Source organism: Botryllus schlosseri, chromosome 10 (assembly GCF_051294905.1).
Source record: "Botryllus schlosseri isolate E-star chromosome 10, Bs_hap1, whole genome shotgun sequence".
Lineage (NCBI taxonomy): Eukaryota > Metazoa > Chordata > Ascidiacea > Stolidobranchia > Styelidae > Botryllus > Botryllus schlosseri.
Genome location: NC_137245.1, coordinates 21142913 through 21157601, shown reverse-complemented (window position 1 = coordinate 21157601; position 14689 = coordinate 21142913). Strand labels below are relative to the sequence as shown.

Here is a 14689-nt window from a genome sequence, read left to right as displayed (position 1 = left end):
TCTTTAGATACCTCGTTTTTGAAATGCATACCTCTGCTCCTCAAGATAAAAAAGCATTCACATCACTGGCCAACACATATTTTTAGGCAGACAAAGTAAGAGTGATTTGGGGGGCTCTGAAGGGAACTGATTCCGAATATGACCTTAGTTTTTTTCAAATTGGCTCTTGGTTTGGAAATAACCCATGGGGCTATTTTGACCAATATCTCCCATCTTCGCTGTAATGGCTAGATAGATAATCGACTCAGTCTTACTATGAAGATTAGAAATTCAATCTATTTGTTAGTTCTACACGCAGAAGACCTTTTTAATCAAAATACTGCAAAAGCACTCTATTTGGGGGTACTAGATTTAACATAGTTATAGACTTTCACAGATATCATACATGAATGAACCCCAGTCAATCAGTTTTACGTCAACCACCTATTGTAAATTGGAAATAATCAGTTAGAATATGATATTATTAATTTATTTTAAAGCACAAAGGTTTTTGTACGATTTTTGCCCGTAAGCAATTTAGTGCAGTTTCTCGAAATGTTCCGCCAATGGTCTGCCATAATATCTTTCGTTCGTTGTTTTGATGTCCTGGTGGAACCTCTCCCCTTGCTAATCAACAAGATAATCAGGAAATATATAAAGATGACTGAACAGGAAGTGACCATTTATTCTTATGTTTGTTCCAAGTTTTGCATATGCAGATACGAATTTTCGGACAACTGTTTGTAGTTGGGTGCTTTGTGATCATCTAAAATCGTATCATCATCGCATCATCGCATCAGGTCATGTATATTGATAGAATGGCTAAGAACGACATGAGGGTTCTTCATATAGTCAATTTATGCGCAGTATAAAATTAGAAAAAAATTACGATTTTCATCCCACTAAGTGAAGTATTAATAATCGGAAAGCAGGCCGCATTTGGTCCGCGGACCGCACTTCACCCGGGTCTGGTCAAGTCGATGCCTACTTCCACCAGAACAGACGAATATACGAGTCGAAATACGAAATTTGTATTATTTAAAATATTTAAAACAATTCTAAGTAGTAAGGTTCAAATAGCTCTAATACTGTCACGAATAAATTAAGCATCTCAAATACCTGTTCTCCTTGTTCCTTGATAATCAGACGCTCCTTGTCCTTATCACATCGGTTACCCAATACCATTATATTCGGGTTATTGGTTGCATACTGGAATACACGAACGCCGTCATAATTTGGCGTTACCAGCGAACGCTCATATATTTACAGTTACCTTTTCGATCTCACTCAACCATTTCTGCCATACATGGTCAAAGGTCATCGGTTTGGTCACATCGTACACGACCATTATGCCATTCATGTCCCTGTAGTAAGATCTTTGGACGGCATCGAAGCGTTCCTGGCCTGCAGTGTCCCTGTATTTCGCGAATGCAGGCGACAATATATTCATTAAAGTAGGCACTGACCAATGGTACGTACCCAATGCGATATTATTATATAGGGTTGAATTTATTACAAAACTCAATTGAAAAAAAGGTTTCCGATCCCTGTCTTACACGGACCAAAGAATATCTTTCACCAGCACTACTTCATTACAGCGTTTTTTTCGGCCTGCGGTCATCATCATCGTCAGATTATATTTTCATCAGAACAAGACACACACAATGTACAATGCGATAAGACACAATGCGATGTAATGAACAGATAGGAGGATGCCGAACGGCGAGCAGTTGCGGTGTCTTAAAGCAGGCATCCCCTTCGACCTAGTTAGTGCCTGATGTGACAGTTCCAAATTGAATGACCTTCACCCTTCTTTAAAGTTTACTGTTGAAAAAGAGAGTAACAATTCGATGTCGTTTTTGGATTTCTTTGTTGAGAAGATGAACAATAATTTTGTTACATCTGTCTATCGTAATGCTACATTCAGTGGTCGGTATTTTTCATGGGATTCGTTTTGCCCTGTGAAACGTAAAATCAATTCGATAAGGACCCTGGTACACATGGCCCTAATGATTTGCAGTAATGAAAAACTTGATTTTGAAATAAATACTATCAAATCTATTTTCCTTGCCAATGACAATCCAGAGCATATTGTCAAAGTAACTATTGAACGCACAATACAAGATTTTCATAAAGATAAGCCGTTTGGATGGAGAAGGTGCCCACTTTATTTGCATCTCCCGTGGATAGGCACAGCTGGTAACAGGTTTGAAAAACAGATTAGGTCCTCCCTGAGTCATTGCTTTCCACAAGTGGAACCCCGTGTCATATTTACCAGGGATGCCAATGGGATATTTCGAAAAAAAAACAGATGTGGACGTTAAATAAACCCAGAAAAACCCAGATCCCATATTTAACTCAAATTTATATGCGAAAGCTGAAGAAATGGAAACTGACAGTCATTAATTACAGTCATATTGACATAGAACTAAGTTTTAGCCCTTGACATTGAAATTATGACAGTCCATACTATACATTTTGCTCGGTTAACGATGCCAATCCAAAAAATATATATCTGTTGTTTTCTTTTTGACGCTTTGCTACAAAAATGATTGGTGCTCGTCGCTCCGAAAGCTTGTGTCATAAATAAAATTACTACTTTGCAAATGGACGTTAAAAAGGCCGTGAAAGCAACCAATATGTTATTTTATTCATTGATACTTGCAGTCAAGTCTAGAATCGATTTATATAGTAAGAAAACGGTTCCAATGAGTTGCCCTGTGCACATGACTTTCTGCGAGCTGGAAGTTGGTATTCAATAAAGCTCCATCACATCATCTCAAGGCCTTTTATTTTAGTATAGTGAAACCGTTTCTCAAGACTACGCCGTTAGTTGGGAGCACTATTCAAGTCTACAGCAGCAATCACAGATGCCGCAAAGACTGGTGCGATGGGACTTGACTGTCCGTCCACATCATCTTCACCAACAGTATCGGATTCCGCGGAGAATATGTTTGTCCGAGCAGAAGCACGGTAGACAGTTTCGAAATGTCTTGTTTTATCACACAATAATTGTAATCGGCAGCAGGACAGAGAAATTTACCAAACTGGTGCTTCTTACCACAGTATTTGTAATTTATTAGAGACATCTTAGCATCTTTTCCATCCTTCTGTCGAGCAGTAGATCCTGTTTTCAGTGGAGTTTTCTTTGTGACTGGATCAATAGTAGCAGATTTATAAGACCCAACACCCTGTTCGACGTATTCACGTTTATCAATGATCGATTCAACTTTGCTCAGTGTCAAGGTTTTCGGATCCTCGGTGAAGCGTTCTGACAAGGTACCGGTATCCGTATAACACAGAAAGAGTTTATCCATAATAACTTCCTCAAGACCATGGGTGGGTAATTATTTTTCTCCGCGGGCCACATGAGTAACAGAAAATACGTTGGCGGGCCGGGTCAAAATGTTTAGATATTCTCCAGGGTATTAATATTATTTTCAATTGAAAGCAGTGAATTACATTGTTTATAAATGCTGCTCAGTGGATGCGTTGATATTAAATAATGAGAAAATGACGGTTAATTAACAAAAAAATATTCCATTTATTTTCCGTCGTAATTCGATATAGTGTAAAACATGATACGTTTTGAATTCTCTTTTGTCCATATTTTTATATTATGACATCAAAAGGTATTGCAACTCTACAAAGCTTATTGTCATGGTCGCTGCCCTCCGAGCAGTTGCGGTTCGGCCACCATGAGGCTGTACTTTCGGTGAAGGTTTCCTCGCCGCCGAGCTTTTTGGCAGCACACTTCGCTGAGTCGCAGGCTAGCTGAAACGTCATTGTCAACGTCGCGGTGTCTCGTGACGCGGTAACGGCCGACGCCGAAAGACTGATCACTATAAATATAGCGACGATGAATCGCGCGAAGCGCAAAGAAAATTTCAATATAGTTTTATAAATATCTGAAAAAATACTATATAATTTATGTTAATTTACTGAATAATTTTGCGCCCCTTTCGAGATCTCCCCCCCCCCGAATTGGGGGGTCCGGGGTGGGGTAGTTACGGCCCTGTGTTTAGTGCTCCATACCGTCCTTGAATTTTAGCTTTCGGCTTTCTTTTGTGACATGCCGGTTCATCCTATCCTACATGGATGATGATGTCAAATAGTAAAAACGAGCACTGATTGACTTGTTTTACGAAATATGTATTTGGAAATGTAGCCTATCACCAGAGGTGGTCAAAGTAGTCACACTCGCTACTCAAGTAGAAGTAGAAGTAACACCGGAATTTCTACTCAAGTAGAAGTAGGAGTGGTGTTTCACAAGTAAGTAAGAAGTAGGTATTCTACGCCTATCTCTGCCTAAAACACTTGAAACTGTCAAGTAGAAGTAGAAGTAGTCTAAAATCATAACTATACTTAATAAGTAGTGCGAGTAGGCAAAATCTACTTCAAGTACTTCGAAAAGTAGAAGTACGTCGTTACTGACCACCTCTGCCTATCACGAAGCGATTAGAAGCACACGCTATGTAATGCGTAATGTGACAATGGCAACAAAGAAGGTTTGAACTAAACTATATGGAAATATAGACTTTTTGTGACTTTAATTGTTGCGACATACTTTGCTACATGGGCTTCATTTTTAATGTGGATTACACATGCAAACCTGCGAGGGCAATATTGATTAACAGGCTTCAAAGTAAACCAATTTCCGTTCCGGTTCAGTTTATACTGCCTATGGTTTTATTCCACGCAGCAATATTCCAAAGTAGATTTTATGTTTTGACTTCCAAGCAACGGGCACGCGGACCGCTCAGAATAGCTCCGCGGGCCGCATTTGGCCCGCCGGCTGCACTTTGCCCAGGTCGGCTCAAGACGATCGTGCGGGTGATAGCTGTACTTGGCTGCAGCTTCACGAACACAGAGTGGCCATTGCAAAAAAGACTGGTCCTCCTCTCGTTTCAAGAATAGCCAAAACTTTCTTTGTATTCTCAGCGATCATCACGAAGCTCAAAGCATGCATCACATTTATCAATGACTAGTTTGTAGTCGTTTTCGTCTTCAGCAGGAATGCCATAATCATTTTCCCGTCGAGCAGAGACCCACGTGAAATTCTTATAAAGTGACTTTCCCTTCGGACCAATAAGGCTCAGGAGGTGTCCTACCTTGACGCAGTCAGGTTTTTGTGATAATTCTGCAGCATGGAGATACGTTTTGAAGTCTTCCTTCCAATCAACCCATGCTTGAGGCGGATTGTTTCCAGCCAGTGATAATGGCTTAGGGTGCAGTTCTTGCAATGCAGTAAATCCACTAGCCATAATTCCGAGTAGCTAAGGAATTGCTATCAGCTGCTTTTACAACGCTGTCACTATGGTAACGTGACTGACGGTCTGTCTAATATACGAGACGTGTATGTTCTCAAGCAGCCATGTATTCAGTGACCCCCAAGCCTCGAAACACCTGCGATGTCGTCACAACCTAGTGGCATCGTCGTTGGTTCAGAAGTTATAGCACGCTGCTGGTCATATATCGCTTGAACCGAATGAATGTTCTGATAATGATGATGGCCCCAAGGCCGCAAAAATCGCTGCATAATGATGTGGTCCTGGCCTAAGACATTTTTTTTGATCCGTGTGAGGGTCTGGGAACCATTTCCTCAAAAGAGCTATATTGGCCGTAGTTTCCAAAGATTCATATACAGTGTGTGAATTCACAAATGAAGACTCGTGGCTTCATGGTGGCGCACAATCAAAACTCACTACATGGAATGCATATCTCTGCGACATATGTCAGCTACCGCTACCCGGCGTTATAGCAGATCTCAGTATAATTTAATAATAAATATATTTGATTTCACGAAATCACCCTCATAACCAATTCCGTATAAAGTAAACTTCTCAATTTACAGACTTATATCAGTCGATAGGCTTGAGCCCACTTTCCCTTATTTATTGCGCAAAATGAAAATTGCTGCTGAAAAAAACACAATAAAAAACATGTCTTAAACACGGGCCGTGTTTTAAATATGTTACTTTTCGAACAAATTTTTTCAATGTAGCCCCAGTGATACTGTTTTCCGGGAGGTCGGCCATTGCGTGATTGAGATGAAGACCAATAACCAATATCAAATCTATCGGATCCGATTTACTCCATCCCAGAAGGCCACTCTCGTTACTCGAGAAAATATAACTAGGCCTACATCACATAAATAACATTCATATTCTCACCAAATATGCAACTTTATCTTTTTACCCTTCACTTCCATTCTCTTGAATGCCACATCACGTCCTGCATGAAAGAAATATCATTTACCATGTGTAATTGAACAACAGATCGGAATGGAGAAATCAATAAAGGCGCAAGCGAAAGTAATAAGATTGACTCCCAGCATCTACGGGAGTAAGTCCCCAAGAAAAATCGTAACAAGTATATCCATAATATCTACATATTACGGACGTATAGCATTGCATCAAAAGCGAATGAGCAAAATGTAAAATCACTATCGTTCAAAGCCATCTCACCAGGAAATACACAATGTATATATATTTTGAGATGGATCAGGAAACAAAAAATAATAGAACTGAATAACGCTATTATTGGTACAAGGCTATGATCGCGACGATAATGTTTGACTGATGTGATAGCAAAGTAATTGAACGAAGAAAAGAAACAAGAATATATTGACCGGACTATCGACATGCAAATTTACTAGGGATGGGGTGAACGTTAACGTGAGGTTCACGTTCGCGTTCTTGATGTGAACCTCAGGAATTGAGAGGTCCGCGTTCACAAACAAACCTTGGCAGGTTCTGCACTGTGAACTTTTTTTTTATATAGTACAATTTTCCACGTCGTTATTACATCTTAAGTTGGAATTCATTGCATTTCAACTTCGAGCCACTTTATGCATGGCGCTGGCAGCATAAGAATAATCAACACTGAACGAGCATACACCTTGCCTCAAAATTTTACTTTACTTTGATCGAAATATCCAGCTTTCCGTTTATGAATATTTAGCGGCCTCGCTGCTGTGAGCTTGACCCGCAATCACAGTTCACACGACATCAGGAGCGAAATACGCTATACATGTAGGTAGTCACCGAATGATGCTAACTCAACCAATCAACGAAGTCGATTAGCAGGTGTACGGCATCCATCTTGACTTTATATGTTTATTGTTTCATAAAACAACAATTCTGTACAATTGGGGTGTTGGATAATGTAACCTATAACTTGTTAATGGGGTAATCTTGGAAGCAAGTATAGAAACCCTTTTAAACTCTGCTCAATATCAATGTAGCAATACTCCGACGCCGAACACATTTGTCTGGTCTGGCATAAACCGTTAAGGCGTAAGCAAGTCCTTGTCGAAATTGTTGGCAAAGTGACGGAAGATTTTGATTTTATGGGATTATTATATGATTTGATTGCCCCAGTTGATACATTTGCTGACGTTTAAAAAGTCAGCATGTACTTTAGCCTTGTTTCATAATGTGGCCTGACTCGTCGCTGGGTATCGTGTACTGTACATTGATATGTATAACTTCACTGAAATGAAGGGCTGGAATTAGCAATATGACGTCACGTGATGTCATAGATTCACGTTCGCGTTCACACAGAACCTTTCAAAAAGGTTCGCGTTCACACGAACCTGAACCTTTGAGAGGTTCACACCAGCATCCCTAAAATTTACACAATGATACATTTGTGCATGCATTCCACCTCTATCGACACGGCATATAGTTTCGACTGTAATACCAGAATCTGGGCTCTTCGTCCTCCCCCGTGTCGCTATTCTTTCGACGTCTTACAAAAAATACCATAGATCGACCCGATGAATAGAGAATACCATGAAGATCAAGGAATTGTAACAAGAAAGACTGTCGAAAGTGTTGATAGTTCAAGATGAAACACTGTTACGTCTTGCATTAATACTATAGTAACACCCAGTGACGTGCAGTGAGGCTCATGTGACAGGCACTGACCCCTTTAGAGTCAGATTCACAAATATATAAACCCCAAATTGGTAGCTGATTCACTAGCGACTTGTTTCTCACCACGTTAACGCTCTTCACGCACAGGCTACGTACGAAGCTACCATACATATCCACAATTGTCTAGGTATGGATGGAAAATACATAACAGCTATACGTCAGTAAGTGAATGAATTTGCTCTGCAATGTATATTGGCCGTCGCAACTACACTATTCATAGAACAACGTAGATTTAATCAAAATACGACAACCAATGACTTCGTGTGCCATCTAAAATAGTACATTGAGCGCTCTCTTCGCCCTTATTATTCGAATTTCATGCCGGGACATCATATTTTGTGTACCATGTGTCCGAATTAAGCGGAGAACTGTCCGAATTAACATGAGTTTTTACCGTGCATTTTTTACTTTTGTTCGATTACCGATCATTTTGGACGAATAAAGTGGATTCGACTGTATTAAAAAAATTATGCCAATAAAATTATGCCATAATTGTGTCAATACTTGACAAAAAGCATGTTGTATGAACCTATACGGACAAATACTACCCGATGTAGCCGACGTATATCGATATGGGATGGCTGGTTCAACAGCACTAGTACATATATTTCGTCAAAGGAGCTATTTTTACCCTATATTTTCAATTGTCAATGACAATCCACTATGACGTCATAATTGAATATTCGTTACGTCATGGCATGAAAAAGAATAAAAAAACATGTTTTAAATTAGGGCCTTGTTTTAAACATGTGTGTTTTAAATTGATTTTTGTTTTAAATGCATCCCTACGGTTAACTAACGGATTTTTGAGTAGTTCTAGTTCCAGCTCTTGTTGCAAATTTTGAAAATTCAGTAGTTCTAGTTCTAGTTGCTCATTTGAAAAATGTTACTGCCGAACAACTAGAAAGCACGTGTCGTCGTTTTGCGTGAATCGAGATACCGGTGTTCTGTGGAATGATGTTTGTGGTGCAGCCATTGCTTGCTCAGAGTCATCACTACTAACACTGACGTAGTCAGCGGGTGGATTTTGAGGGTCGAAATATCTCCCATTCCAAACTCGAATCTCAGTCCTTTTTGAACGTCGATTCAATGCCTTATATTTCTGATAAACGATTATTATTGTGTTTTCTAGGAGAATGATATCAAGTTCAGTACGGTTCCTAACATTTAATGACTTGGGGAACCCCTAGGTCAGAGGTTGGCAATTATTTTTCTATGAATGGGAAGCAGGAAATACCTTGGCGGGCAAAGTCAAAAGTTTGCATTATATTCTGTGGTGTATTAATTTTTAATCATTTCTAAATTGAAAGCACTGAATTACGTTGTTAACACAAGCTTCTGATTGGATGTGTTACAATTAGGCAATTAGGAAGTTGAAGGTAATGTACAAAAATAATACTTATCCCTCGAAATTATTCAAAACAATGGTAAACAAGACACGTTGTTAATTCTTTTTAATCACACCAACCCCCAAACACGTCCTTCTATTAAGAAACCAAAATGTATGGGATATAACAGCTTGGTCACTACATCTCTAGCGGTGTGTAGTTTGGTGAAATATCTTTGTTGTGCTGGTAGTTTCGCAAGCAGGTTTTCCGAAATTCGCCTTCTCGCAGTAAGCTTGTTTATGACATAATCAGACTTAAATTGACCCATGTTATACCGACTTCATTATTTTGAATCTAGATTACGCATATGACGAACGTAGGCTACGTAACCACGGTGTAAAAATATCAACCAAACACTAAACACTAAACAGCCTTCAACGTAAACGCATTTCCGGCTCAATTTATACATCCCATGATGTTAGTACACATTCAAATGTAAAGTGTAAAATTCTAAGGAACTTTTCGCGGTCATGATTTGGCCCGCGGGCCGTAAAATGCCCAGGTGTGCCCAACGCTAATCTGCAAGCCTTCGTGGAACCCTTAATTTTCAGTGAGTCATAAAAACCATAATCTACCACATTACTAATCTTACTGCACATCTAATACATTACTTATACATTGTGCACCCGGAAACACCGATCAATAACCACTGATCTATAGTTGTCGTTTAGTTAGTTGCGGATTTTTAAAAGTCATTAGTTCTAGTTCTAGTTGCGGGTTTTTAAAAGTGAGTAGCTCTAGTTCTTGTTCCAGTAGCGAATTTAGTTAGTAGTTCTAGTTCTAGTTGCGCTTTTTGAAAATCCAGTAGTTTGTACAAGTCTAATGCGAGTGAGTATGTCTCTATGTTTGGTGGCGTAAAGTGTTAGTAGTATAGGAGCAGTAGCATGAAGTTGTGGTATTATTAGGCAGTTAGGGCTTTGCATTTGCAGGCTTGAGTTGGATGTGCCTGTCGGAATCTCTGTGCGGATGGATTGGCTGGGGCACGACCTGGTTAGTGACGATGCTGCGCGAGCGTCTGGAGAGTGATGTTGCCCCGTCGGCAGTCTGTAGCCTACTCGCCTGTAAATAACAAGGCCGCTGCTGGTGTAGGTTTAGGCCTAGGTGTTGGAATCGGGTACGTGTGAAGTTTGGTTGCTGCGTGTATGTCTCGTATTGGTAGGTCGTCAGTTTTTCTTTATCAGTTCGTGTGCAACTGTGCAATGTGAATTGCTATTAAGTAGTGTTACCATATGTCTTCCTTTAGGAGGATTTGTCCTCCTTTGTCAAGTTTTTGAAAATGTCCTCGGAGGACGCCTAAATGTCCTTCATTTTTGGGAATTCGTTCTCCTTTACAGCTTTTAGAGCTAAGATAGAAGGAATTATTAGAGTGAAAATGGGCATAAATGACGCCAAATAGGAAATTCGTGGTTCGAACGAAAGTGACGACATTTTTTTAGTCAACCGACCACGAATTGGGAAAAATTTCCTATTTTTTCCGAATTTTACTCCACAATTTCAAATCTGAAAATTTCAAAAAGTGTCCTCCTTTCCCGATTTCAAAATATAGTAACCCTATATAAGGGGTGGCCAACCCGTGGCCAGCGAGCAGGTTTTGAGTGGCCCGCAAGGTAATTTTCGAAATATTATCAAAATATCGATTATTAAAAAGAATTGCCCATACGCAAGGCCAACCAAAATTTTGATTAGACTGACCGCAGAACTTGGGATGTTGATGACTAAAATATCAGTTCCGACGCATTGACAGATCCATGAGCCAGTCACATTTTTGGTAGATCTTCGTATATTACAATAAAGTAGAATAGTTTGGGGTAGATTTATCTAAACTAAAAACTTTCTTCACGCTTCGCGCAACATGTGGTTACTCGATTTCTAACTTTTAATATTGTTACGTCGCTTGATTTCTTGCCTTTAATATTGTTACTTGCCCCCTCCAGATATTGAAAAAAAGTCTGCTGTACCAGATCGAGTCTAACTATATTCGCAATTAGGAGAGAAAGCGCGTGTCGCCCAACATGCGATCTTGCGTTTGCGCTTGAAGAAAGACCGTTGACGATGAAACCTAGGCACAAAAATGATTGACGTACGTTAGCCGAAGCTTGCGATATCGATATGTCCAGGCGCCGAATAGTCCTGCCCTTGAAACCTGAGTTCAGCGATATACAGCAGACCCGAAATATACTCAAGTAATGATATTACTGATCTATATCATTGACCTATAAACTTTACAAAATTTCGCGGTTCGCGCGGCAAGTGGCCCGCGCAATGTTTCGTCAATCGCATGTGGCCCTTTGGCCGAAAAGGTTGGCCACCCCTGCTCTATATTATGATAATGTGAGTTAAGTGTGAATCGCCGTTTTGAGTATTGTGCCACGCAGGGCCGTAACAGCACTTCGTCAGCCCCCCCCCCAAAAAAACGTTGGTCTCGGGCCCCCATAGGGTGATAAACCGGACTTCTGGGGGGCTTCGCAAAAAACTAAAGATTGGCATTGGGACGCAACGATGCTGTCTGGCGAAACGAGAGAGTTATTCCCTCGTTTCGCCAGACAGCATTGTTGCGTCTCAATGCCAATCTCCATAACAATGAAAAATTCAAGGCTGATTGTGGGGGTTCCAGGGCCGCGAGCGGAATAAAATTTATATTTTCGTAATCAGTGCAGAGTCAGCTTTCGATTGATACCCGTTTCACCAAATTTAATCCTCGGCAAGCCGGTCAAAAATGACCGTCAAATTGGCTGTAGCCAAATGGAAATTGTGACGTGATACAATTTCACTGAGGCGTGAGATTTGCTTGTGTCGACACCAATAGGACACTATGATGTGACTAAGGAACGGAAACTCCCGTTTTCGCATTGTTAGGTCACGCTCGACTAATTCTAGCGGTTTTGGTCGATCGCAGCGAAACAATCGCGACAATTTGCTGTAGGTTAGATGGCATACCACACTTGTAGATACTCAACTTTGATAACGAAGTTTCTACCTTAATCAGTTAGCGGTTATCTTGGAACTTGCTACAGTGTTAGATGATATCATCAAGATATACAATTCGAAAGCTAGTCGCTGATCTGGGAATGCAGCACAATCAAAATCCACATTGACCGATACCGGCTTTTGCGAAAAATCCCGTTACGCGCTAGGCTGCGCGCACCTATACATATTAGGGCTCTTCAAAAATGACTTTTTTTCTCAAATCGTGCTGGCTACTTGAAAAAATTGTTAGGTTAGCTAATGTAAGCCTACACACAAAATTTGATTCAATTCCAGCCAGTAACCGCTTTGCTACAGGAGAAGAAAGTTTATATTTATTATATAAAAATAAATAATAAAAAATTTAAAAATTTTCTGTTCACCCCATGAAAGTGTTAGGCTGTCTATAGAAACGATGCTCACCAAATTTGGTTGAATTCCAACCAGTGGAAGCGGAGTTATTGCCGTCGAAAAATTTGGATTTGAATAAAATAGTATTTACGGTGAGCGCAACTATAATAAATAAACAAAGAATCGGTCACCGTAAATACTATTTTATTCAAATCGAAATTTTTCGACGGCAATAACCCCGCTTCCACTGGTTGGAATTGAACCAAATTTGGTGAGCATCGTTTCTATAGACAGCCTAACACTTTCATGGGGTGAACAGAAAATTTTCAAATTTTTTATCATTCATTTTTATATAATAAATAGAAACTTTCTTCTCCTGTAGCAAAGAGGTTACTGGCTGGAATTGAACCAAATTTTGTGTGTAGGCTTAAATTAGGTAACCTGACAATTTTATCAAGTAGCCAGTACGATTTGAGATAAAAAGTCATTTTTGAAGAGCCCTAATGCATATACATTACAACACATACATACTCGACTTCGATAACAAAATTACCACCCTAATCTGTTAGTGGTAATCTTGGACTTGGATAACTAAATTGCTAGCCCAACTGTGTAGTAACAGCCTTGAAACTTCGCACCGAGTTAGAACGCATAATCCAAATCATAGATACGAAATCTCGTCATCTCTCCGCTATGAAACACCTTCAAAATCTATACGGAGCAATTAACCCGATTTTGCGTAAAATCTGTTTCGCAACGCACTCCTATGCATATTCGACTTCTTCGAGAGCGAAATTACTACCCTGTCATGCAGTGTCGACCTTGAGACTTCGCACACAGTTATATCACATATAATGAAAATATGCCATACGTACATTGGACAATGGACATTGGACATGCACAATGCACATCTATCTCGGTGAGGAACACCGCCAAACTCTGGACAGGGCAATACCGACATTTGCGTAAACTCGATAATTTACGCACACCTATATAAAACGAAAACGAAATTACTACACTAACCACTTGAGTGACAACCTTGAAATCTGACGGTGTTGCTTGCCGAGAGAGATGACGAGTGACGATGTACGAAGTGTAGTGTCAAATTTGTTACTCCGGAATTTGGGCAGTACTTTTGTTATTGACGTCGAGTGTATATGGATTATAGAGGTGTGCGCTGATATGCAGTGTTGCCACTCGAGGTTCGTGAAAAACACTAGAGTTGCCAACTACAAAACGCTAGGTCGACAAAAAATACACTAGTTTCAAAATTTAGGGCAAATCCATTGCATAAATCATAAAATATGAGGTGAATGCATTGATTAACACCCATGAAGTTACGAGAACACATAACAAACGGCAAATTCATCACATTTTCTGCAATCTTATTCACATCAGGCAATGTGAATTGTATTAAAGATACTTTGGTATTTTTTCGACCACACCGATTTCATTGCACTTGGTGACAATGTTGTGATGATCACGACTTCAGAAATGTGCTATTTCCAGTAACGTCCGTAGCTATGTATGTTTCGTATGCTACGATTCACCCAGGTATTAAGGCTTCAACAGTTAAAATTAGTATCGAAACTATAATTCTCGTTGATAAATTAACTTTCAGTGGCGAGGAGTGTAAAATTTCAGTACTCGAAAATATCGTCTTTTACTACTCGACTCGAATCATTAAAATTAATACTCGATTCATTGTGCCCAGTTCTAATTAGGATTGGATTTTCCTATTTTCGGAAGATTGATGTCCTGTGGTGAATGGCGACAAAGTTTCTCGTCCTACCAAAGTTACTTCATGTATTTCGGCTCTTATTAAGCGTTTTATTTATTTTTACTGAATAATAGGCATAAGATGTAGGTTTTCTAAGTGTAATTCTAAGTTTGAATGGGATTAGGATTGGAAGATACGAATGTTCTGGATTATGTTTAGAATTAGGATTTGAAGCTTCGGATTTGGATTGGATTAGGACAGGGATTGGTAACCTTTTTCGTCTGAAGAGCCATATTGGCCCTATATTTTACCTCTTAACTCCCAAAAAGTCATACATGTCTAATGTC

The 14689-nt window shown here is 39.7% G+C and overlaps 1 protein-coding gene across 2 annotated transcripts in view; it reads right to left on the bottom strand.

Annotated features, from left to right (window-relative positions):
• The window catches only part of LOC145448118 (ras-related protein Rab-10-like), a 44518-nt gene that overhangs the window by 20855 nt on the left and 8974 nt on the right, over positions 1 to 14689 (bottom strand). For both annotated transcript variants that reach the window (XM_080326445.1, XM_080326446.1), the window contains exons 2-4: positions 6153 to 6213; positions 1253 to 1394; positions 1099 to 1188 (exon numbers count right to left, since the gene is read on the bottom strand). In XM_080326445.1, the coding sequence (XP_080182571.1) occupies positions 1099 to 1188; positions 1253 to 1394; positions 6153 to 6213 (293 nt within the window). The remainder of the gene's footprint in view (positions 1 to 1098; positions 1189 to 1252; positions 1395 to 6152; positions 6214 to 14689) is intronic.